Genomic DNA, 24,801 nt, shown 5'->3' with positions numbered 1-24,801 from the left:
AACACCAAAGCAAATCTTGTGCCCCTTTTCCAATAAGATGCTGTTCTTTCCTATTTATCCATGTATGTTGCGAGTAGCTTTTTGTCACAACTGATAATATAATAACTAATTTATGGAAATTAACTCTTCACAACCTGAATTCTTGCATTAATTCACGCTAGCAAACCACAATAGTTATACTCATCAGAAAGATCAATATGATCCAAAAGTATTTCAGCTAATTTGAAGCATCCCCATTATTACTATAAATTCTTCATTCCAAAAAAGCTACAGAAAAGACTCGCCTAAACCAAACTCAGACCAAGCAAGCAATCAAATTTTGTACCCGTAAAATTGTTTGAATCTGCACATACAAACTTTTCCATGAACTAACATCACAAACCTTGAGGAGCAACACCACTGAAAAGGAAATTGCAGGGGCCAAATATTGAAAAAAATGAGAACAGACCAATGAATTTCCAACTTTACAGTATTTAAATGAATGTAGGATTACAATGACACAGCGAGATGATTTGGAATCTTCATCTTGCAATCGTAGGAGCACAAGTGGTTGAATCATCTTTGTTTGACCAGCTTTCTTTGATTCTGCAGGCTTGGATTGATCGTTCAATCTGAAGCCCTTCAGCAGCTTCTTTTTCCAACTGAGAACAGTATCTTACAAACGTGTTGACATCTACGCGAAGCCTGAAATCTATACTAAACAAAAACTTCATCTCCAACCTGTTCAGTTCTGCTGTGCTTACTCCTCCCACTTTGGCATAGTATGCATTGTTGAAGAATCTGAAAAACCAGAGACAGAACAACAAAATATGCAAATTCAATCTAATTTGCCTGTAATCAATTATTTGCTGATTGACTAATGGATTTTCAATCAGGCTACACAAGACATAGTCATTATCTAGTCCAAGGAGTACCCACCCAAAAGCAAAAGTTTTTCAAAAACAAACTGTATCCCATGCTTATTTGCTCATGTTAATCCAGCAGGTTGAACTCAACCTAAGGAACTATACAAATATAAATCAAAGTTTGGGAATTGATACTTACGCATCATCAATGAACTTCGCAGCCACCATTACACTTGTTATTAAGAGCCGGTGAACATTAAGGGAAGTTAAATGAACATCTGTGCTTTGTATAAATCTATCCACATAAATAAGTGCCACAATAAAGCAAGAAGGGCTACAGCCAGAGTACTTGAAGATGCGATCAATATACTGCCGAATACTTACAGCAGGTGCTCTTAAACCATCAAATTCTGTAATAGCATCATTGATCTGTGCAGTCTCCCGTAGAGTCTCATTTTTCTTAACAGATCTCTCAAGAAGAGATGAAAGAAGTGTTAAAACCTGCGGAGTTCCCACAACTCCTTTTCCCAATTCCTCGGTCTTAAGGCCCAGACTTGTGTATACATCTGAGTCAACATTGCCATTATCAAGTGTCAATGTTCCCATAGCTGTACCTCACTGCACTAAATTAACACATCATCAGAAAATACCAAATAAAGTACAAAAGTTTAGAGCAAGATAATTAGAAAGCACTGCAATACCCCTTCTCTGTCTGCCAATGGCATGTCTGCTTGCCTCTCTACAATAGTTAAGGCAGGAATCAGGAATAGGGGGAGAAACGGAGAGCTTTATGTCTTGGTATTTTGGTTAAAATAATAGCACTAGCGTCTCTTTCTTTCACGTGTAGTGTCGGTGTCACCATTGCAATATTGTGAGTGCTGGATAAAAAGTTGGGGGAAAGAGAGCTCATGGATTCTTGTGGGCTTCTATCTCCGTTGTGAAATATGGGACCCACATCGACCTTTAATTAAGTGGCAGCGTGTGTAAGAGAAAGAGGAGATAAATTTATTAAATCACGGCGCAAGAGGGGCCACCGCCAGTGAATCATTAGCGGGAGACCAGTCACTTATTTCGATAACTTTGATTAATCAACGCCATAAGATTATACTAATACGTCACTATGGTTGCGGTGGTGGCTCCATTGCTTTCATTTCTGGTTCTGGACGTTGATTGGACTGCAACTCTTTGTTTGTTCTTTTATATTTAATTTTTTATTCGCAAATTAATTATTTAATTTTTATATTTAAAAAAATATATTATTCATTAGTCTCGTCCGGTGAATCTTTTATTAGTTTAAAAATAAAAATTTTATTGTGTAAAAATTAAAATTAAATTTATATTATTTATTTATTTAATAGAAAAATATAAGAAAAATTGGTAAGACAATTTAGATGTATAAAATAATAATTTGAGAGGTTAAAAAATTAATAAAATCAAGTTATATAAATTAAATAATAATATTTTTTAAAATATAAGATTAATTAATTAATTTTATTAAATTATTAAATAAAATAATAATTTAATTAATATTAAAATCAATTGATTGACAAATAAATTAAGGGAGATATTAAATAATTAAATAAATAAAAATAAAAAATAAAAAATAAAATAATATATTTTTTAAAATATAAAAAATAAATAATTAATCTCATTAACATATAAAAACTAAATAATAATTTTTTCAAATCACAATGATTTTAATATATATGATATTGTTTAAAAAATTGATACAATACAGTCTGTAAAAAGTTTATTTAACTATTAATGATTGACAATACTGTCCTATATATTTTTCTCCTTCAAAATTTTCCATAAGGCGAAAAGCATGATTGCTTGAAAAACTCTTATGGTCTCAACAATTTTGGACATCGCTCTTTCTTACCATTTCTTAAAACAGCCGATTCAACAAGCTTCTTGCACCTAACAGGGTTGCATTTGTCGCCAATTTATGAAAATTCAGCTGCTAAGAGATGCAACATTTGGTACTTGTTTAGTAATTTGGTTGAAATAATAGAAAAATATTTTTAAAATATATTAATTAGAAAATATTTAAAATTAAATTTAATAAATTTTAATTATAAAAATATTGAAATAATAAAATTATTTTTTAAATTATTTTTTTAATATAATATAAAATTATATAATTTTTTTAAGAAAAATAGTTAAAATTCATTAGTTCTGAAGTCATTTCAAAAGTTATGAGATTTAGAGTTCGAGTTTTAATCAGAGTTAAATATATCAAAATAAATTTTATTTAGTCTTTTTTTTAATATATCTATCACTAATATTACTTTATTAAAAATTAAACAATTCACGTTATTATAATTTAGAACAAACAAAAAATATATTAAGCCTAATTTGTGGGATGGAAAGAATGATTCTAAAAATATTAAATTTAAACCCATTAATTACATATCATCAAATTTAACATTCAACTGACTAATAATTTAATGGTGATCAAAATTACTATGAATTTCTATGTTATTTTGGGATAAATTATTTTTAAGAAAAATATAAAAAAATTTTTACATAATTATATATAATTTTTATTTATTTTAAAATAATTTTTTGAAGTTAAAAAATTAAATTATTTCATTATAAATATAAGAATTGATTAAAAAAAATCAACTGAAAATTCCTACAAAATTATAGTTTTGCATATATAAGGTAAGCACAATTACATGCTTAATTAATCTGGAAATCGCTTAGACATTTTATTTTTAGGTGTTTGTTGAATGAATTGGTAAAGGGACAATCGCAATTCAAAAGAGACAAGGGAACAAGCAACTCCACCTACAAATCATGAATATAGAGAATTGTTGGTACGTCTATGTCAGTACCCTTACCCACTCGTTCCAAGCTAATTAACCTGCTCTAAATGCAAATGGCATGGAGCTAATGCCATGCATGTAGTTCACAGCTGGCAAAGTGTCGGTTCCGACAGGATCTCTCAACTATATATGGAAAGCACTAAAATTAAGATTTTAGAGTTTTTGTGAGTGACAATATGACAATTTCTTGGGATAAATTTCGATGGTTGTTTTTTAATTTATTTAATTATAATATTATAATTTTTTTAATTTAAAAATATAATATAAAATTTTATTAATTTTTAAATTTTATACAGTAAAATTTTTATAACCTTCAATAATTTTTCAGTTAGATGCTGATCTGAACAGTTTTAGTATGGAATTTAATCGGTATTTTTTTTCTTTAATGTCATATGTAAATTAAATATTTTTTTCTCTATAGACAGAATAACTTTTCACGTGTAAAGAGAATAATTTTATACTTTACATAAGAGATAAGAAATAAATATTAATTAAATACTATGCGACAGTTGTTTATATCAATTTTTAATTAACAAATTAGTAATTAAAAGTTGAAGAGATTTTACTGTGTAAAATTTTAAAATTTAAGTTATTTTATATTATATTTTAAAATTAAAGACTGTAATATTATAATTATATAAGTTTAGAGATAATTGTTAAAATTTATTCTAAATTATTGTTTAAACTAAAGTCCTGCTTCTTGTTAAGAGAGGATATATATATTGTTGTGCATGCTGATAAATTCAGGGGTTTTAATGAGTGCCTCCCTGGACCTGTGATCAATGACTAGACGCTGCTAGTCTCAAGAGGAGTTCCAGTAACAACTCGTCTGGTATAGAGCCATAGCCATTCATTGTCGACCTTGCTTCATTGCTCCCAGAAACAACCAAAGAATCCTAGTTGATATAACTGGGTCATTTTATAACTTCTCGAAAGACATAGCACATATTTCGTCAATTTTGAATTACCTGACGACTTTACAAAATTTTATCTCTCTCCTTATAAAGAAAAAAGACGTTGGAAAGTTGTATTCATTTTAACGGATGATTTTAATAAAACTTTTTAAAAAATTAATATTTAGAAATATATATATATATATATATATATATATATATATATATATATATATTTTGTCTATATAATTAATCATTTAGTCTCTAATTTTTAATTTTCTTGTAAAATTAATTTTGAACAATTTCTCTGAGTTTATGTGCACTTATATTTCTATACAGTTATAACATTTTCAAGATCAAGAAAGAAGATGGTTACAATATAAACAATATAAAAAATGAAAAAAAAAATTGTGCTACAGTCACTGACATGGGTGTTGAGCTTGTTGGACCAACGGAAGGCCTCATAGACATAGTAGCGTGATGGGCTTGAAGGGCCGAGGTAGAGGATGTGAATAAAAGGAGAACAGGGGTCAAAGTCGTAATTTTACGATGAAGCGAAACGGACAACCTACGCAACTCTCTCTCCCAGGCTAGATATTTCAAAAGGAAAAAGAGGAATGATGGATTTCCCTCCAATTCCCACCCGCACCCGCACGCTTTATCTCCAGATTCTATGATTACCCTACCCAATCCACCTCCATTTTTAAACTCTTCAGCTTGATTCCCGTAATATCACTTCTTTTTGGAAAAAAAAAAAGAAAAAATTGACTCTGTTTCTACTTCTAGGGTTTGCAATTCCTACTTCCTATTTGTTTCTGCTGAGCATTTAGGGTTTCTAATATTGCTTGCTTCGTCTCAGGTACTCATTTACCCTTTTTTCTTTTCTTATTCTGCTGGAAGAAATTGTAGGAAATGATGATTCAATTTTAGATTTTTATGGCTGGTTAGTGTTGATTGCAGAGTTGTAACTCGCCCTTTCTTCCCAGTTCCACCATTTTGGAACTGTTTCCTACCAACCCAATTTTTTATTTTTATTTTTATTTTTATTTTTTGGGTTCTCTCTGTTTCACTCTCTCTACCTTTTGTAGTGGTACTTCTAATGCTACATGAATGCTTTGTTTACTTGATTTGAATTTAGAAATCTTAGAAGAATGAAAGTGAAACTCTACGTTATCTTGGACCTTAAGGGCTTATAACGATTTTAAATTATTTTGTTGGGCGGTTCCATACCTGAGCATTTTAACAACTGAGCGTTTGATTTTCTCTGTATCTTTGTGATTTCTATGTGATTTACTGAACTTGGGATCTTGGATTTAGTAATTGGTTTTACAGATACGTTATTTGGGATCTTATCCATATGAACTTGATAACATTAGGCACCATTGACAATGTTTCTGGATCTGTTCAATTTGTACATGGGCAAATGCTTGAGTATTTTTTTTTTTTTTTTGGTTTAATTTGTTGGTTGGGTCAGTTATTAGAATTGCTTAGGATTGTGTAGCTTTTAGCTTTGAAATGTTTTACAAGATTCTTTTGGTAACTGCAATAGTTTGAAATTGTTTCTTTATTTGATAATTTTGAATTCTTCCACATTAAAATGGGTAATTATTCATGAACCTTCTTTTCTCTTTCCATTTTCTTGTGCAGCCATTTAAGCATAGTTTCATGAATTTGCATGTTAAAGTCATTAACCATTGGGCATTTCTGATGTTACTCTGCAGTTTATCAGTAGGGAATGACTAAAATTTTAGAATATTCTTAGCCATTTTACTGATTTATAATCAAGGAGGGAAAGGAGAAAAAGACCATGGGAATGTTTAATGAAGTTCCACTCAGACTCACCAAAATTTCTCTCCTAGGTTTGGGGGAAAGTTTTGAAATTATGGTATTTTATGCACGAGTTACATGTTCAAATCGAGACTTGATTGCTTAAAATGTTATAACTTTTTGATGGCGGACATACATGTAGAAGATAATAGTAAAGGCATCTTTAACCGAATCAGTTGAATGGTTTTGTTATTTGGAGATTTCTTCTTCCTTTTCCATCAATGTGTGTGTGCTTTCTTGTTTCTAGATTTTGTTATGCATTTGTAATGCTGCTATAGCAATTTTTTCAGGTTAGCTTGACATGGATCCTACAAAGCAAACTTTCCCACACCGAACACTTTCTGTCAAATTGTGGCCTCCTAGTCAGAGTACTAGGCTAATGCTTGTAGAGCGAATGACGAAGAATCTTATCACTCCGTCTATTATATCCAGAAAGTATGGCCTATTGAGCAAAGAAGAGGCTCAGGAGGATGCCAAGGAAATTGAGGAGTCAGCATTTGCTGTTGCTGACCAACACTATCAGAAAGAGCCAGATGGTGATGGAAGTTCAGCAGTGCAGGTTTATGCCAAAGAATCCAGTAAGCTCATGCTGGAAGTTCTTAAAAGGGGCCCTAGAATGAAGGAGGATGGAGAGGCAGTAGCAGCTGAGAAATCTGCTGCTGTGCATGCAGATGTATTTGATATATCTGGTGGTCAACGGGCATTTATCAGTGCAGATGAGGCTGAGGACCTATTAAAACCACTTAAGGAGCCAGGAAACACATATACTAAGATCTGTTTCAGCAATAGAAGTTTTGGCTTGGATGCTGCTGGTGTTGCAGAGTCAATCTTGTCATCAATAAAGGGTCAATTGGCCGAAGTAGACTTATCTGACTTTGTTGCAGGAAGGCCAGAGTCAGAAGCTCTTGAAGTCATGAATATATTTTCTTCGGCCCTCGAGGGTTCTAACTTGAGGTATCTGAACCTTTCAAACAATGCCTTGGGTGAAAAGGGTGTAAGGGCTTTTGAGGCACTCCTCAAATCGCAAAATAATCTGGAGGAGCTTTATCTGATAAATGATGGTATCTCAGAGGAAGCTGCTTGTGCAGTTTGTGAGTTAATCCCTTCCACTGGGAAGCTCAAGGTCCTTCATTTTCACAATAACATGACAGGTGATGAAGGTGCAGTTGCTATTGCTGATATTGTGAAACGATCTACTATGTTGGAGGATTTTCGATGTTCTTCCACAAGGATTGGCTTAGATGGTGGTGTTGTATTGGCTGAAGCACTTGGAACATGTAGTCATTTGCGGAAGCTTGATCTTAATGACAATATGTTTGGAGTGGAAGCTGGAGTTGCTTTGAGTAGGTCTATAGTTTCATTTGCAGATCTTACTGAGATTTACCTCAGTTATCTAAACTTGGAGGATAAGGGGACAGAAGCACTTGCCAATGCTCTAAAGGAGTCTGCACCTTCACTTGAAGTTCTTGAAATGGCTGGTAATGATATTACTGCCAATGGAGCTTCTTCTTTGGCATCCTGTATTGCAGCAAAACAATTTCTCAGAAAGTTAAACCTTTCTGAGAATGAACTGAAAGATGAAGGTGCTATTTTGATTGCCAAGGCAATAGAGAGTGGTCATGGCAAATTAAATGAAGTTGATTTGAGCACCAACTCAATCAGAAGTGCTGGGGCAAGGCTCTTGGGGCAGGTTGTTGTGCTTAGGCCTGGATTTAAGCTGCTCAATATCAATGGCAATTTTATATCTGATGAAGGGATTGATGAGGTGAAGGATATATTCAAGAATTTGCCTGGTGTGCTTGGGCCTTTGGATGAGAATGATCCAGAAGGTGAAGATGTTGATGAGGAGGCAAAAGAAGAGGATGCAGATAATGAAGATGAACTGGAATCTAAACTCAAGGGGCTTGAAATCAAGCATGATGAATAGTGCTTCCATCAGAAGTAATCTGCTGTCTTAGCTGTCTCTGAAATTAAAACTTATCCATGGACTTGTGATTGTTTTTGGATTAAAAGCTTGTTTCAATGCAATCTAGTCCAGCTGCATTAATCAGGTTTAATAGATTCATCATTCATCCATTATAAGTTAGCTGAGAAAGGTGCTTTTTCCTCCTGGAATCATGCTACCAAGTTCAGCAGCTGTCGCTCAAAGATACATGGGATCAGAGTTTAGTTTTAGGATTTGCTAGGCAATGTTGTATTGCTTTAGGCAGTATTTTTTTTTTTTTTATCATTTACTAGTGGCTATCAGTAGAGGGGAGTATGTGTCTTTCATAGTGTATGCATGCTCGACATTTTAGATAAAATTTGGTTGCCCAAGCCTTTTTGGACTTGAAATATTTGTTTGCTGTTATTGTGTTTACCTAATTGTGCTGAAGATGATGTTACAGTTAAGGTAAAAGAGTGCTGACTGGCTGGTCAACTGTATCTTTGAAATGAGCTTTTCTATGATCATAATGTTGAGCCCAGCTGGTAAGACCTTGAGTTGCGCATCCACCATTGCGTTGATTTTTTCCAAAAGTGAATAAAGCATTGATTTTGTTGCAATGATAAATTTGATTCTATGCAGTAATATGCAAGGTTTTCCATCCCCTTCCATCTCTTTTTCTAGAAACAAACATGTAAACTAAGGACTTGGATTTATTCATTAATTTTCTGCCATTGAAGATATTTAAAAGACTAACGATTTGTAACATTACTGTTAACATGTAAGAGAGGATCACAAAATCACGGCTCCCACAGGCTACTCTTGTATTTTTGACTTGTCACTATTTTGATAGAATTGATCACACTGCTACAGGAACTTTGAGGGATTCAAGTATTTTTTCATCTATCTCGAACTGCATGGGCTTCTTGTCTCGCCCAATCTTTACATACTCATCAAATCGTTCTTTCAAGTCCTCAGGAAGATTTGTGGTTGCACGCCATCCCGGGATGTCCTTGGCAGCTCTCGGTTCTGCGTAGAAGTGCTGGAAAATACACCTTGGATTATTTTTATGCATCAAAGTTGAAACTGCCCGTACATCACAGGTAAAAAGCTCCTACATTAATCAGCTGATGTTTCAAAATGATTTGCGTACCATATTTCGGAAAGGAAAAGCTTCTTTGCATCAATTCCAACAGCTTTTGGATCATAATGCACGATTTCAACTGGTAGACCTGCAGCTTGAGCACATAATTTGGCCATCCCATCCAAAGTCACAGCGCGGTCGCTTACACAATTGAATATTTTGGTATTTGCAGCTTCTGGGTTCTCTACAGCCAGTGTGAGCATAGTGGACAAGTCCCTGACATGGGCGATATTAGTTAGTTGCATCCCAGAGCCAGGTATTGGCACTGGCCTTTCCCGGACAATCCCTGTTTAGAGCAGATCATCATAAAAGTTTATCCATGGATATTGTATAAAATTTGCATAAGTTTGAGTTTCTACTGACGATCAAAAAACCACTCCTCACAATCTTTATTGTTGCCGGAACCAATCATGTATTGTGGGCGGAACATAGCCCAACTACTGAAAATCTCGGCAATGTATTTCTCCACTCCAACATGACTAGCACTAGCTTTAACCGCGTCCTTTGTGGTAATTAAAGAAACTTTGGTCAAGTGCACACTGGAAAGAATTCAATCTATTCGAATGCTTTTTGAGAAGACAGCTTAATTACTTACCCCTTCAACATAAGGAGGTTCATCACTCGGTACATAGATTCCAGCGCTGCTGATGAACAGAAACTGCTTTACACCAGCACCCTTGGCCCAGTCCGCTACGGGCCTACTTGTAAAGGTTGGTGTTAGAAGTATTTGCGCATAAATTAATCATGAATTTGAGTCAATAATTTACGCATATTAATAAAGATTTCAAGTGTAGGCATAATGCTGACAAACCTCAAAGTATCAAGGTCCTTGCCATTGTTATGTAGCACCACATCAAATGTCGCTCCTTCCACGGCCTTTCCTACTTCTGCTGGGTCTCCCCACACTGTTCGTCCTCCCGCGCTCACAATTTCCTAAATCGAAAGAAAAACATCAAGTGGCCATGAAAAATTCCAAGAAATAGGCTCATGAAATTCATATTACTGATGCAATAGTCAAAGGCATATCTTCTGTGTATATTGACTTGTAGAACTTACTGAGAATCTGCTGAATGGAGGCTTCTTCATTTTGTCAGAGTTCTGTTCACCAACAGTCATGATAGTGACTTCATGGCCAGAACCCAGAAGCTCCTTTGCAAAGTAAAACCCAATAACTGCATGACCAACAGTGTAAGGACCTTCTTCTTCTCTGCGGCGCTGGCCTTGACAGTGAAGGTAGAGGCAAAAAGGCGCCTGGAACATGTGGAGTATGTTAAAGAAGTTGGAGAGATTGAGAGAAAAGAAGAGAGAGGAGAGAGGACTGGGAGAAAGAAGAAGAAAGAGAGAGGGGTGGAGAGGATAAAAGCGAAGGCGGAGAAAGCTTGGAGGATAAAGAAGAGAAGAGGAGAGAGAAGGAGGAGGAAGCAAGAGAAGCCATTGACGCCTTTCTGAGTTGAGCTTGATCCTCTTAGAGCCAGCAGTTTTTTTGGCTACTAGATTAGGGTAACAGACTAACGGCCGTTTCTCTAACCGACGTTACAGTTATCTTTTCGCAATTTCAGCATATTTGAAAGCCTTATTGTAGTTTTGTTTATAAACCCACATACGCTTGTAATTAAATATTTATAAATATTAATTCTATTTGAATTTAAAGACACTTCTCATTATTAGATAATTTAAATTATCTAAAATTTTCTCTTTTTTTTTTGTTTTTGATAATGGTAACGTCCTTTGTTCTTCCTTTTTTATGGGTACTAGGTTTATGCTAGTTAATTTCTAGATTCCAGACAAACTAGATCATTAGCAATAATCCATCTGTGTTCATCGCTGCAATTAAGACAAAGTTGATGGATCTAACATACATTTAAGTCAACATGTTAGACTAAACAGAAACATTACCCAAAACGACGGCAGTTGGTAAGCACCGCCGCTTTGATCATCGGAAAGAGTGGGACCCAAATATCACTACGTGTCAGATCCATTTTCGAACGTTAGTCACAGTCCCCATCTCCTTTTTAAATCCTCCTCATCATTATCTGTATCTCTCTGTTCCTTGAAACTAGCCGTTTCATATCTCTCCCTATCTCATGGCTGCTTCGATGGATTCGCCATCCCCTGCTCGCCTCCTCAAGGTAACTTATTCTACTTCTTCTTGTTCTTCTTCTTCCAGGGTTATTTGTGGGACTCTCCGATATATTTATTAATTTGGCTGAAAAAAAATTTGGCTGAAATTGGTTGTTTTCAGGAGTCCACAACCTTGATGATTTCTTCACCTCTGTTCAGCCCTGCTTCGGATAAGCGTTTCTGGAGCACTCTCCGTAGCCGGATCGATGCGCTTCTCGAGAATCGCCAATGCGGGGTTTCCATAGGCCAAGATCAATTCAATCTTGACACATCTTCAGCCACCCGTGTGGTGAGTGAGTCTTTGAGTTTGGAAATTTGTTTTTTTTTCCCCCTGATTCTCAGTTGGAATTTTCTGATGGGTTGTTTTTTGGGTATAGAGTGTCGGAGAATCCGACCGAGCCAAAAGAATGAAAGAGGACTCATTGCTTTTGCTAAGAGGTTTTGACTCCATTGCTCACACGCTCTCTCAGCTCTCTAATAATCTGGATAACGCTCTTCAGGTAATCGGAGGTTCTTTCAAGTTTTAAGCCTTGAGAGCATCCTCTGTTAAAGAATTTATATTTCCCTTGCTTTAATGCTCATCATTCCTTTCTAATATCACAATGAACATTGGATTCTGATGAGATTCTGCTAATTCTTTGAAAAAACAGTGACAGATTTAATCTTTCTCTGATCCTGTGGGAACTTACTTTGTTTTCAGGGAGCTAGATACCTAGCCGAACCACCCACATTGAGTGAAATATTTCATGGCAATATCAACAACTCAGAGATTAAACAAAAGGGTTTAGAAAAAGAACAAAATGAAGAAAAAGGGGAGGAAGGAAATAATTCAACAGATCAAGGAAATAAAGGATCAAAAAGGAAGTTCGATCAAACTGATAGTGAGAGCTCAGCGGATCAAGGAAATAATTCACACAAGGAAAACGAGCAAAGCCCAAAAGATAAGAAGATGAAGAAAGCCAAAAATGTAGGTTCTTCCTTTCTTCTCACTACAATTCTTCATCTCTGCAATTGGCCTTTACCAAGTTTGTACTAAATGACAATTTATCTTATTTCTAAATTTGCAGCTTGCAGTTTCTATGGCAACGAAAGCAGCTTCACTTGCAAGAGAGCTTAAGTCAATAAAATCTGATTTTTGTTTTATGCAAGAGAGATGCACTCTGCTTGAAGAAGAGAACAGGAGGCTTCGAGATGGATTCTCTAAAGGGATCAGACCAGAGGAAGACGACCTGGTAAGCCTTTCTGGGTTCATATTTATGTTGTGCTGTACAGTTATGATCAACATTTGTTAAAGTTTCTGATTAACAATGTGACAGATGAGGCTTCAAATGGAGGCACTACTTGCTGAAAAATCCAGATTAGCCAATGAAAACACAAATCTTATCAGGGAAAACCAATGCCTTCATCAGCTCGTAGAGTACCACCAACTCACCTCCCAAGATCTCTCTGCATCTTATGAGCAACTCATCCAAGGAATGTGCTTAGACTTTTCTTCTCCATCACCATCCATAAAGGAAGAGGCAGATAATAACGAAGTTCGACAAACACCAGGAAAAAATACTTTTGGCTTCTCCGCTTCTCTTGAGGAGTGCTTTTGCGAAGAACAGCAGTAGCTAGAAGTTGCACGAACGCAGGCCCTGGTTTTTGTCAATAAAATTGATTCGTGTTTCAATTTTGAGTTTTAACCTTGTAGGTGATATGTCAAATTTTGTCTTCCCTACGCAGAATGATGTTTCTAAGGATAGAATAAAGTAAAGCTTTTTTCTTTTCTGCAAGTCAAAGAGTAAACTTTTTTTGCCTTCTCTTGGGGTCTTTTTTACCTTAGAATAAAACAATTTCATCTGATTTCAAGAAATTAGAGGATTCCCTTAATTCCAAAAGACACATGACCAAAGCCCAACTGGCAGTTACAAAATACATGATCAATCTGGTACTCATAATGGAATCACTACACTTATCCATCAAACTACATTCGCACAAAAGCTAATAAGTTATAGTAATCCATATCACACCCTAGTTCTTGTCAGTCTGTCTCTTCCTCTTGGCAGAATTCTTGCAATCATGGCCAATTTCAGGTGCAGTATAATTGCGTGTTGCTTCAGTTACTCGTGTCAGACTTGATAACCATAATGCATCTTTAAATAAATCTTTCAACTTCTCCAACACTTCAGGAGCTACATGATACCCCTTCTCATACTGCAAAAAGTTGCCAAAAAAAAAAAACTTATCATGCCTCAAATGATACAAACCATAATCGAGTTGCTATCGACCAATATTAGAAATGGAAAAGAGCAAGTAATAAAACATGTGAGACCTTTGCAAAACAAGTTCAAGAAAACAACGGAAGAAGGGATAAAAAAGAGAATATCTAGTGGATAAGGGAAAGCAGGGGACATACTACTTCAATTTTTCCAAGAGCAAATTCCAACTTTCTATTTAGCTGATGATTTTCCTCTGTCAGAGCTTCAACCTGCAAATGTAAAAAAAGAAAAAAAAAAGTTCCCAAAAATAAGTCACTCTTGATTATGAGTAAGAATTAAAGGAAAAAAAAAGGTAAATATGCCACCCAATAAACAAAATTTAACCTTCTTTTGGCAGTCAATATACAAGCTTTTATAATTGATATCTTCCATACCAGAGTCTTCTTCACTACAGAATGTTTTCCCAGTTGCCTGCCAAGAATTTCAACAGATGTTTCATCTACGGGCGTATGCAAATAATAAAGATGGAAATAGAATAGGGCTAATTAAATGGAAGAAGTTGTACCCTAGAATTAAATGCATCTATGGTCTTTTGTTGTGTCTTCAAAAGTTGTACAAGATAGTCAACCTTTTCATGCAAGTTTTTCCCATTCAAAGTAGGCTCTGGCAATTCCTCATTTGAAGGCTCAACTTCTTGCTCGCTTTCACTGACAGTTATCTCTTCAAGAATACACTCAATGTCTTGGTTTTCCGTATCCATAACTGCATTTTGAAGACGTTCAGAACGCCTAACTTTAGCAGGGAATTTCTTTGCTTTCTTTTTAAGAGGGGTTTTAGAAGAGTTTGCTTGTTGTAGTTCAACACTCTCCACGGCAGGATTTGTGTTTTCAGGCTGTACATCTACTTTCTCCAAGGAAGGATTATCACTTTCAGGCTCCACCACCATGCTCTCATGCTTCAATTAGAATAAATAGGTTAATTTTGTAACTTCAAATCCTATAATGAGATATTTTGCAGAAACTAAAATTTTTGTGCATTAAGTAATGCACTGAAAAATGCCAAGTCAAAGTAATCAAAGTAGCCCAAGGACGAGAGTAATTGAACCTCGTATATGCATATTCCTAATATCTCATGCACATCCAAACAAAATAATAATCTCTATTCCCTCAGTCTTCATATGGTAGAAATTCATGGCTTCAATTTCTTGCTTGTGAGGTGCCAATTTGTTGGAGTTTATGAGATTTTAGTAGGTGAATATCTATATGTACAAGAAAAGAAAAGACTCATACCTAAGCATTGTGTAAGTATGGCATTAGTTGACAAAAGAAAGCAAGTTTCACTATAAAAAGGAAGAGGTTGCTGCTGGAAGAAGAGAGAGTGTAGAGCGAACTTGAGAGAGCTGGAAAGAAAGTTTGAGAGATCTAACAAAGTGAGGAAGAAAAGACAGAAAAAAAAACTTTAAAATTGCGTTTGTAAATCCTTTGTTTTCAGCAATGAATTTATGCCTTCTAGAATAAATATGTTATTAGTTTTTTCTCCATTCAAATCCAACAAATGGTATCAGAGCTTTTTGATCTTGAGGGACCTGGTTAAAGTTTGTTCTTGTCAAGGATGAGATGGCAGTTACACAATTAAGCAAGCCCATTATAGCTTACAGGAGGAGGGTTGTTTCAAGAAAAAAAATTTATGCCTTGAAGAGACAAATTTTTCTGGTGATAAAGTACACCAAGACAAAGAGAACAATGGTGAGCAAGTGCACCTGAAAGAAGCAGAAAAATGGTGAGAAGTGCACCAGAAAATCAAAGCAAATGAAAGAGTTGGAGAGATGTACTCCACCAACAAAAAACATGCAGAGAAGTGCTTCATCAAAGCAAAACAACATCATCAAACTTGGAGAGAAGTGCTCCAAGACAACCAAACAAATTAGAAAATTGAAGATTCTTGAAGACTTGACTAAATTTACAACTCCAACAAAAGTCTCAATAAGGAGGAGTGTTGGAGTTGATGAGATTTTGGTAGGTCAATACTTATGTGTACAAGAAAAGAAAAGAGTCATACCTAAGCATGGTGCAAGCATGGCATTAGCTGACAAAAGAAAGCAAACTTCACTATGAAAAGGAACAGGTTGCTACTGGAAGAAGAAAGAGTGCAGAGAGAACTTGAGAGGGCTGAAAAGAGAGTTTGAGAGATCTAGCAAAATGAGGAAGAAAAGAAAAAAAAAAAAGCTTTAAATTTGTGTTTGTAAATCTCCTATTTTTACAAATAAATTTATGTCTTATCTCTTCTATTTATTCTAACATAAATATATTCTTAGTTTTTTCTCCCTTCAAATCCAACACAATTAGACCCAATGCATCAATTTTCTCTTTTTAAAATATAAAAAATTACGCCTGCAAGAAAATTGAACTTTGATGCTTGAATGATTAAAACTGATAAACAATCATACTATCTATGGCTCCTATAATTCATAAAGTCTAACAAAACCATTACCTTAAACAAGAAAAAAAAAAAGTCCGGAAGCTGAATATTCATGACAACGATCAAACAGAAGCAAAAATAAATAAATAAATAAATAAAATCTCGAAACTATAATGATTCCACAAAATATTATCTCTCTCCTAGAACCCTAATCCCCAAATAACTAGCCAATACCCTTAATTAAAATGTGAATTTTTATCTTTTCTTTCTTATTAAAAAAGATAAAGAAATCAATAAAATAAAATCAGACATGCATGCAAACCATAAATATACCATTAAAACAAACATAAAATTGCAACAGAGAAACCAACCAAATTTTTTTTTTTAAAAGAAATCATACAATAAAAAAATAAATATATTTCAAAAAAAAGACATGATAGCACGGCTTCAGGCACACAGATAAATAAATAATAAATAAGAAAAACAAAAGAAGAAAGAAGAAGAAAGCTTTCTGTTGCTTTACATTTTGTGGCTTCTCTACAAGCCTAAGAGCACTGGGTTTCCGACCCATTAAATTCAGCAAACACAGCGAGTGAGACTGGAAGAAGGAGGTTGGGTTGGAGAAATATAGCTCTGCGCTCTAGGAGCACGGGGAAGTTTCAGGAGGTGATTTCGTCCTTTTCCAGCAAACGTGTTGCTCTTCTATTGGTTGTCACATATAACTGCAGTTACTCTTTAAAATATTTTTTTGACAAAAATTATTTGAATTCTCATTATTATTACAATTTCATCAAATTCTTAATCTTAGGACTTTGATTTTAAAATATAAATTAATATTTTAAAAATTAATATTTTAAAATTAAAATATAAATTTAATAATTTTTATTTAATTAAATTAATAAAAAAAATTTAAACGATTAAAATATTAATTTATTAAATTTTTTATTTTATTAGATTAATAAAAAATTAATTAATAACCATTATAATATTTAAAACTTTAAATATTTTTATAAATTTTAATTTAATAATAATTTAATTAATTCAAATGATAAAAAATTTTGTAATATAATATTAAAATTTATTATATTGTAATGTTAAATAAATATATTTTAATTTTTATTAGATATTTATTAAATTTTTAAAATTTTAAATTTATATTTCACCAATAAAATAAAAATTAAAATGATTGACATTCAACGGATTGGGGAAATATTTGGCAGACAAAATAAAGAAATTGATAGACTTAAATGTATTTTAAAAAAATAATTGAAATTTCGAAATATTTTATAATAGGCTCATTGATGTTATAGCTTTTTTGCATACAAATAAATAATTTTATTTTATTTATAAATATTTTATATATTTATATAAGAAAATATTTATTTTTTATAAAATAAACTATTAAAAATTGAACTAATAAAATCAGTTTAACAATATATAATTAAAATTGTTTTATATTATTTTAAAATGATAATAAGTAAAATTATTTATATTTAATAAAAATTTTAAAAATAATATTTTCTATTATTATTTAAAATATAAAAAAATACATATACATTTTTATTTTTATAAATGTTATTATTTTTTTTTTCTGCATAAATGTTATTATTTGTATATTAATATAATAGATTTTTAATAAAATAATATATAAAATAATTTTCAATTTTTTCAATAAATTATGGTCCTTTTTCCCAGTCCACAAAGGGATCATGATAAGACCAGCCTGCGCAGATCTTAGTTGCAGATAAGCTTCTTTACTCCTCAGTCCTCACACTCCCCTCCGTTACCAGAAGAGTTGTATGCTCTTCACCTCCATCTCCATGACACCCTTTCTCTCGCTCCAGGTCTCTACTCCGTCTCTTCTGCTATCCCCATCCCTTCCCTTCTTCACCCCTCTCCCTCGCTTCAAATCCCCATCTCACCGAACACAGCATTTCCCTCTCCTCTCACTCGCTAACAACCCCTTTCGACAATCAATCAATCAGGACTTCCCAACTCAGCAGCAGCAGCCAAGAACGCTTTTTCCTGGAGGGTACAAGCGCCCCGAAATCAAAGTCCCCAACATTGTCCTCCAGCTTGTCCCCGACGACGTTTTGAGTGGCGGTGATGCCTTGGATTTCATCGATAAGGCCGTTTCCAAGTGGGTTGGAATCGTAGTCCTCAATGGCGTTGATGGCAGTGGGAAGACGCTGTACGAGGCTGCGTGTTTATTGAAGTCGGTTGTGAGGGATCGCGCGTATTTGTTGATTGGCGAGCGCGTTGATATCGCTGCTGCTGTTAATGCTAGCGGGGTTGTGCTCTCTGATCAAGGTATGCTTATTTCATCCGCTATTAAGTTCTGCATCTGATTGTTGTTAGCTCTTAACTTTTAAAGAGAGATTTGTTCAATGAAATCCTTACCATGGAGATAACAGATTCTGCATGCTCATACTCAGAGGTGAAAAGCTGATAAATGTCTGGTGACTCCATTAACCGGGTTGGTCAATGTGTGTGTTTGTATGACCTTGTTCACTTGGGATGTCAAAATATCCCCATAGGATTCCTATATGAGTCGAACAATGGCTCCTTTTTAATTGTCATTCTACAGGAATAAACATTTTATATGCTAGTGTTGTGATTTCTGTGGTCCAGGCAACTATTACTCGCATGATGCTTGGATGTGTCGTTTGTTAAAATCTACATCCCAAATCCCCAATGCATGTCATATTTTAGTTTTTTTAACTGGTTGCTGTCCAATACCTTATTTGGTTTCATTGTTGTTTTTAACCAGTAATCCTTGGACATGAAAGTAATGCATTTGTTTCTTCTCTTGCAGGTCTTCCTGCCATTGTGGCAAGAAGCATGATGATGGATTCCAAATCAGAATCCATAATTCTCCCTTTAGTAGCCAGAAATGTGCAGACTTCTAGGGCTGCCTTAAATGCATCTAATTCTGAAGGTGCTGATTTTCTTATATATGGTCTTGAGCAAGAGAAATATTTTGATGAAAAAATGTACTCTGGATTTGCGGATGTGAAAATTCCAATCTTTGTCATTTATGCTTCACATAGAGCGGCTGTGTCAATTATGGAGGCATCACAAGTGCTAAAATCTGGTGCGGGTGGTTTAGTTATGTCATTAGAAGATTTGAGGTTGTTCAGTGATGAGTCTTTGAGCCAATTTTTTATCACTGAAAGTGCAATGGTGAATAAATCAGAGAATGAGCCTGGAAGCCTCAATAAGTTTAAACCATCGGATGTAGAAAATGATATTAATGGGAAAAAGAGTGTGGCAGGCTTTGTTAAATTGGAGGACAGAGAAAAACAGCTCATAGAGACAGAGAGATCAATATTATTTGAATGCATTAATGTTATTCATAAAGCTGCTCCTCAGGTGATCATTTAAGGAATTTGGTGCTTGAATTTGTTTATTGGATAATTCTACATTTTGTCAATTCTTTTGTTGCCTTTTATGCCTGAATCAGGGTACTGGTTTTTGAGTGACAGATGGAGGAGGTTTCACTTCTAATTGATGCTGTTTCTCAAATTGATGAGCCATTTTTACTGGCAATAGTGGTAATTGTGTGCTGAACTTCAACAAATTCTGGTTCCAAGGATATACATTGGTATTAGCTCTAAATTTCAAATGAATCCTTTTTTGTTTTTTCGTTAACTTAAAAAGACCTAGAATTTAAGTGACCTTTGCTAATCCTCATTCATTTTTGTTTAACAACTTTTGGACTAAAAAATTGTTGTAAGTTTGTCCCTCCACTAGTCCACTTTCTATTGTACATGTCGATGCTTATTTCTGAGTCAACTCATTTATTCTCTTCATATTTATCTCTTAAATCAGAACATGAGTTCATATTTTCATTGAATTCCAATTTGGATAGAAATTTCATAAACAGGTTGACTCAACATTATTATTTTCACCTTTGCAAGCGAGCTACATTTTTTTTTTGGGACTATATGTTCTGTCCATTCACGTGTCCTCTGTCTTTCCTACATTTTAAGGATGCTTTCCTTGTACTTATAGCTATTTTCTTTATTTTGCTTACATTTTGGTTGAGGCAAGTGTTATTAGGAGCTATTAATATGCTGAAACTTGGGGAAGTTGCTGAAATTTACATTTCTTTCTTTTTCATCCCTTGATTACTTCTGTTTGTAATTTTTTTTTAAACGACTTCATTGGCAAGAAATCAGAATTTGATAGAGATTGGCTTGCTATTCATGCCATTAACTTTATGAAAATGCTGTTGAAAGTACTTTCCCCCTTCCTCTCCATGAATCTTTTATCTCTGCTCCAGGGTGAATTTAATTCTGGTAAATCGACTGTTATTAATGCACTTCTTGGAGAAAGATACCTTAAAGAGGGTGTTGTTCCGACGACCAATGAGATTACTTTCTTACGGTACTCTGACTATAATTCTGAAGAGCCACAACGTTGTGAAAGGCATCCTGATGGTCAATATATATGTTACCTTGCTGCTCCAATTCTTAAGGAAGTGAGTATTTAGGTTGATCTCATGTATACCCCTAATTTCAGTTCTTAGATGTTATAATCCTTCAAATACTGGTTCCGATGATTTCTAGGTATTATATATGTATGTATATGCACACATATACATGTACACAAATTCTTTTCAGAGTGCAAAGAAGCATGAAGTATGAGTTGCTAGTCAGCTTAATTAACACTCTATCTCGATGATCCTTTACAACGCAAAACTTTTTCCTGTGCATTATTTTAAAACTGGATTGAATTTACTGATAACAGCCGCTAATCTTGAGAAATCTGTGCTGTATGCTATAAAGTAACTATGTTACTCTTTTTCAGATAACATGATATTTTTGCTTTATACTGTAGTGATATAATTTAACGTTTTCCTTGTTGCATTACAATATTTATTTTTTTTCTTATTAAAACATGATATGGAAGTTAATGATAAGTTTTGCACTAATATTGCAATGTTATAAGCCATATGGGCAGCTCAACAATCCACTTTGAAACAAAATATATTTGAGGTGCGTCAAAGAGAATTTTGACAAATGAGTGCTGGTGATCTACTCTGTTTTCACTATGATAACAGAAAGGAAAGATAGCTTGAAAAGTAAAGCACAATGTAGTAGAAGAGTGAAACCAATTGAGAGATAACATATCTATTGTCTAGCCTGTTTTAGTAAGGGCATGCCTTTTAAATGGTAGAATTATATGCCACTTCATGGTAGGTGCTTTATGTGATGTAACTAATCTATTTAATTTTTTTACCTTTCAAACAGATGAACATTGTTGATACACCTGGGACTAATGTAATTCTTCAAAGGCAACAACGCCTTACTGAGGAATTTGTGCCTCGTGCAGATTTGCTTCTGTTTGTCATTTCTGCTGATCGCCCACTAACCGAAAGTGAGGTATACATGAGTGGTTGAACATGTTGAATGTCATATGTCATGCTATTTAAGTTTTTATTGTTTTAAAAGATAAAGGGTTTTATATGATGATTTATGGATTTTGCAGTTACCTATTATGCATATCGCTTCATGTCTATGAAAATTTTATTAAGATATTTCATTGCTTGGAAACTTTGTTTGTTGCTCCTCTGCATTGCAATATTAGATTGCATCGAGGATTCCGTAAAGATATCTTCATTCATTTTAAAGGTGAATTGGACTCTTGTTGTAACAACACAAGTATGAGAGTTTGAAAGTAGAAACTTTCGGGATTGAAATTGATGCGGACATCTGTGTAGATCAAAACCAATTGCTTACACTTTCCATGCTTATTATAATATTGTATAATCTAGAGAAGTGTTCAATTTCGCTAAATGTTTTGGTGATAATCTATATATATTGTCTTAGTGACTCGTATTTGTACGTTTACTGTAATGGACTAATATTTAGGAAACATCTCTTCCAATTTTTAGCTATTTCCAAGATGTTTTGGGTTTCACTCCTGGTAATTATTTTCAGGTGGCTTTTCTGCGTTACACTCAACAGTGGAAGAAGAAAGTTGTGTTTGTGTTAAATAAATCTGATCTCTATCAGAATACCAGTGAGGTTATTTTTGAACCATTTTTGAAATTGTTTTGTCTGTATTTCTGGTAGTGAGCCTGTTATGCTTTATGTTTACTAGAGCTGTTAAGCAATTTACAAGCATTCTTAATCGTTCATCATGATTTGTTTAGCTTGAGGAAGCCATATCATTCGTCAAGGAGAACACAAGGAATTTGCTGAACACTGAAAATGTGATATTATATCCAGTCTCTGCTAGGTGTGCTCTTGAAGCAAAATTGTCAGCTTCTTCTGACATTAAAATAGATTACAATGAGTCATCAGTTTCGGATTATCATTGGAAATTCAGTAGCTTCTATGAACTTGAGAGATTCTTGTATAGTTTTTTAGATGGGTCAACAGAAACAGGAATGGAAAGAATGAAGCTTAAACTTGAAACACCAATTGCAATTGCTGATCGAATACTTTCTACTTGTGAAACTGTTGTGAAACAAGAACTCCAGTATGCCGAGAAGGATCTGACCAATATGACTGAATTAGTTGATAGCGTGAAAGAGTTGACAAGGAAAATGGAAAAGGAGAGCATCTCTTGGAGAACAAAAACTTTGTTGCTGGTATAATTTTCTAGAATATGTATTTCCCCTCTCATCTCTTCCTCCTCCAAATTCCAAAAACACTTACACACCTGAGTAGAAAGTTAACCGGGTTTTTTTTTTAATTTTTTATTTTTTACACCGAGTTGGTTTATGAATTTACTGGGAATGAACTTGCAGATAGAAACGACAAAATCAAGTGTTCTGAAGCTTGTAGAATCCACTCTACAAATATCAAATATTGATCTTGCTACAGCATATGTTTTTAAAGGGGAAAAATCTGCTACGACTCCAGCAGCCTTCAGGGTTCAAAATGATATAATTGGTCCTGCAGTTTTAGATGCAAAAGTGAGTTGATTGATCTGACCCGTTTAGGAACTGACTTGAGCGTGTCCAATCTTGTGTAATGATAAATTTAACTCATCTTTCATTGTTTTCTCTTTATTTTTTTGGAAGTCCTAAAACCATTGATTGCTGTTTTGTGGGGTTAATGCTTAGGTGATTGGAATGGTGTTTTGCATCTGTTTAGTGCTTTCAGTTTGAAGTTCTACCACACCTGTATTTTGTTGTAACATGTTTCCTCAGTATTTTTTAAGCCACATATCTTTAGATTTATTTGCCCCTAATTGTTTAACATTTGCTTATCGTTTATTTATCAAAATTTTTTTCTGTTATTTGTACATGCAGAAAGAACTTGAAGAATATGCATCATGGTTAAAATCAAATAGTGCTCGTGAAGCGAAGCTATACAAAGAATCTTTTGAAAAAAGATGGCCTTCATTTATCATTTCAAACACACAGATGCATTTGGAGACCTATGAGTTACTAGAAAAGGTTGATGACCTCAGCTTGAAAGTGATCGAGAGCTTCAGTGCTGGTGCAGCTTCCAAGCTGTTTGAAGAGGAAATACGCGAAGTGGTTAGTCCAAATATGTCTCATTGACAAGTTGGAACATTTCAAAACTAGTTGAACCAGGAATCAGTGTAGTAAAAATTTGAATTTTAAATCCTTTGCAAAATATATTTTCATTTTTGTTGATTCACAATTCATTGAACCTGGGGTGGATTTTTTTCCTAGTACCTGGGAACATTTGGTGGACTAGGAGCTGCTGGTTTATCTGCCTCTCTTCTGACATCTGTGCTACCTACCACTTTAGAAGATCTTCTTGCTCTTGGCCTTTGTTCTGCAGGAGGGTAAGTGTTGCTCCCCTTGTTGCCAAAAATTATTTGCAAAGATTTTCTCTGTGTTAGTCTTTGCGTTGAGGGATTAAAATTCTTATTTCAATAAGACTATTCCAAGTTTACTCATAATCTGGTTTGTTCTCTTGTAGTTTATGCGTTCTGTGCAATATGCAGTTGTACATATATAGCACATAGCATATATGTTTTGTGTCGCATGATAGTTCTTAATATCTGATTGATTCTTCATTTCTGTGATAGGTTTATAGCAATTTCGAACTTCCCATCCCGCAAGCGAGGCGTAATAGACAAGATATGTAGGATCGCAGATGGCTTGGCTCGTGAAGTTGAAGAGGCAATGCAGAAAGATCTCTTGGAAACTGCTGCGAATTTGGAAAACTTTGTAAAAACAATTGGCAAGCCTTATCAAGATGCTTCCCAACAAAGACTGGACAATCTTTTAAAAGTTCAAAATGAATTATCAGATGTCAAGGAAAAACTAAGAACACTGCAAGTTGAAATACAGAATCTTCATGTATCATGAGTTGAATTAAATTTGATTGTTAAGGGATGCAAAGAGGGAAGTGTATTGTTGTAACGGTGTCAAACCAGATTGGTTCTTCTTGGGAACATATGTAAAATATTTATGTATCAACGACAATGAGAATAAATTTTATAAATTGTTTACATCTAAATTGAGTTATAATCTCCTGCAAATGTCTTCCACAGGATACAGAAGATCAGGTCTCACTGATCCTGAACGGTGAGCCAGATTCTTTTGTGCTTTTTTTACCCTATCTTCCACAAGATTGTAATGGGAATTTATCTAAGTTTATTCC

At 34.3% G+C, this 24,801-nt stretch overlaps 5 protein-coding genes and 1 pseudogene across 6 annotated transcripts; 3 read left to right on the top strand and 3 right to left on the bottom strand.

Annotated features, from left to right (window-relative positions):
* Positions 1-211: 211 nt before the first annotated feature.
* Positions 212-1,750, bottom strand: LOC110645134 (cyclin-P3-1). Of its 2 annotated transcripts, none has more exons than XM_021798179.2 (3): positions 1,547-1,750; positions 1,045-1,468; positions 212-780 (listed from the first exon to the last, which is right to left on the bottom strand). In XM_021798179.2, exons 2-3 carry the CDS (start codon positions 1,449-1,451, stop codon positions 522-524), a joined length of 666 nt encoding a protein of 221 aa, XP_021653871.2. In that variant the 5' UTR covers positions 1,452-1,468; positions 1,547-1,750; the 3' UTR covers positions 212-521. The 2 variants fall into 2 exon arrangements, with proteins under 2 accessions (XP_021653871.2, XP_021653870.2); XM_021798178.2 differs by having other exon boundaries at positions 1,045-1,463; positions 1,547-1,745.
* A 3,370-nt stretch (positions 1,751-5,120) lies between these two features.
* LOC110645142 (RAN GTPase-activating protein 1) lies at positions 5,121-8,730 on the top strand. The gene is made up of 2 exons (XM_021798189.2): positions 5,121-5,428; positions 6,687-8,730. Exon 2 carries the CDS (start codon positions 6,698-6,700, stop codon positions 8,321-8,323), a length of 1,626 nt encoding a protein of 541 aa, XP_021653881.2. The 5' UTR covers positions 5,121-5,428; positions 6,687-6,697; the 3' UTR covers positions 8,324-8,730.
* Positions 8,731-9,032: 302 nt separating this feature from the next.
* LOC110645143 (chloroplast stem-loop binding protein of 41 kDa a, chloroplastic-like) lies at positions 9,033-11,064 on the bottom strand (annotated as a pseudogene).
* A 397-nt stretch (positions 11,065-11,461) lies between these two features.
* On the top strand, positions 11,462-13,350 carry LOC110645149 (uncharacterized). The gene is made up of 6 exons (XM_021798195.2): positions 11,462-11,593; positions 11,707-11,874; positions 11,963-12,085; positions 12,286-12,552; positions 12,653-12,817; positions 12,902-13,350. The coding sequence occupies exons 1-6, from the start codon at positions 11,549-11,551 to the stop codon at positions 13,196-13,198; spliced, it is 1,065 nt and encodes a 354-aa protein (XP_021653887.2). The 5' UTR covers positions 11,462-11,548; the 3' UTR covers positions 13,199-13,350.
* Positions 13,351-13,430: 80 nt separating this feature from the next.
* Positions 13,431-16,868, bottom strand: LOC110645150 (uncharacterized). The gene is made up of 5 exons (XM_021798197.2): positions 16,728-16,868; positions 14,352-14,741; positions 14,171-14,257; positions 13,984-14,055; positions 13,431-13,781 (listed from the first exon to the last, which is right to left on the bottom strand). Exons 1-5 carry the CDS (start codon positions 16,773-16,775, stop codon positions 13,599-13,601), a joined length of 780 nt encoding a protein of 259 aa, XP_021653889.2. The 5' UTR covers positions 16,776-16,868; the 3' UTR covers positions 13,431-13,598.
* Positions 16,869-17,910: 1,042 nt separating this feature from the next.
* On the top strand, positions 17,911-24,668 carry LOC110645144 (probable transmembrane GTPase FZO-like, chloroplastic). The gene is made up of 11 exons (XM_021798191.2): positions 17,911-18,514; positions 19,020-19,576; positions 19,690-19,758; positions 20,490-20,687; positions 21,460-21,591; positions 22,150-22,236; positions 22,365-22,805; positions 22,965-23,132; positions 23,472-23,702; positions 23,862-23,977; positions 24,224-24,668. The coding sequence occupies exons 1-11, from the start codon at positions 18,004-18,006 to the stop codon at positions 24,504-24,506; spliced, it is 2,793 nt and encodes a 930-aa protein (XP_021653883.2). The 5' UTR covers positions 17,911-18,003; the 3' UTR covers positions 24,507-24,668.
* Positions 24,669-24,801: the final 133 nt, after the last annotated feature.

This window comes from Hevea brasiliensis, chromosome 9 (genome assembly GCF_030052815.1).
Source record: "Hevea brasiliensis isolate MT/VB/25A 57/8 chromosome 9, ASM3005281v1, whole genome shotgun sequence".
Lineage (NCBI taxonomy): Eukaryota > Viridiplantae > Streptophyta > Magnoliopsida > Malpighiales > Euphorbiaceae > Hevea > Hevea brasiliensis.
The sequence above is the reverse complement of the archived record's forward strand: the minus strand, read 5'-3'. Positions and strand labels throughout refer to the sequence as shown.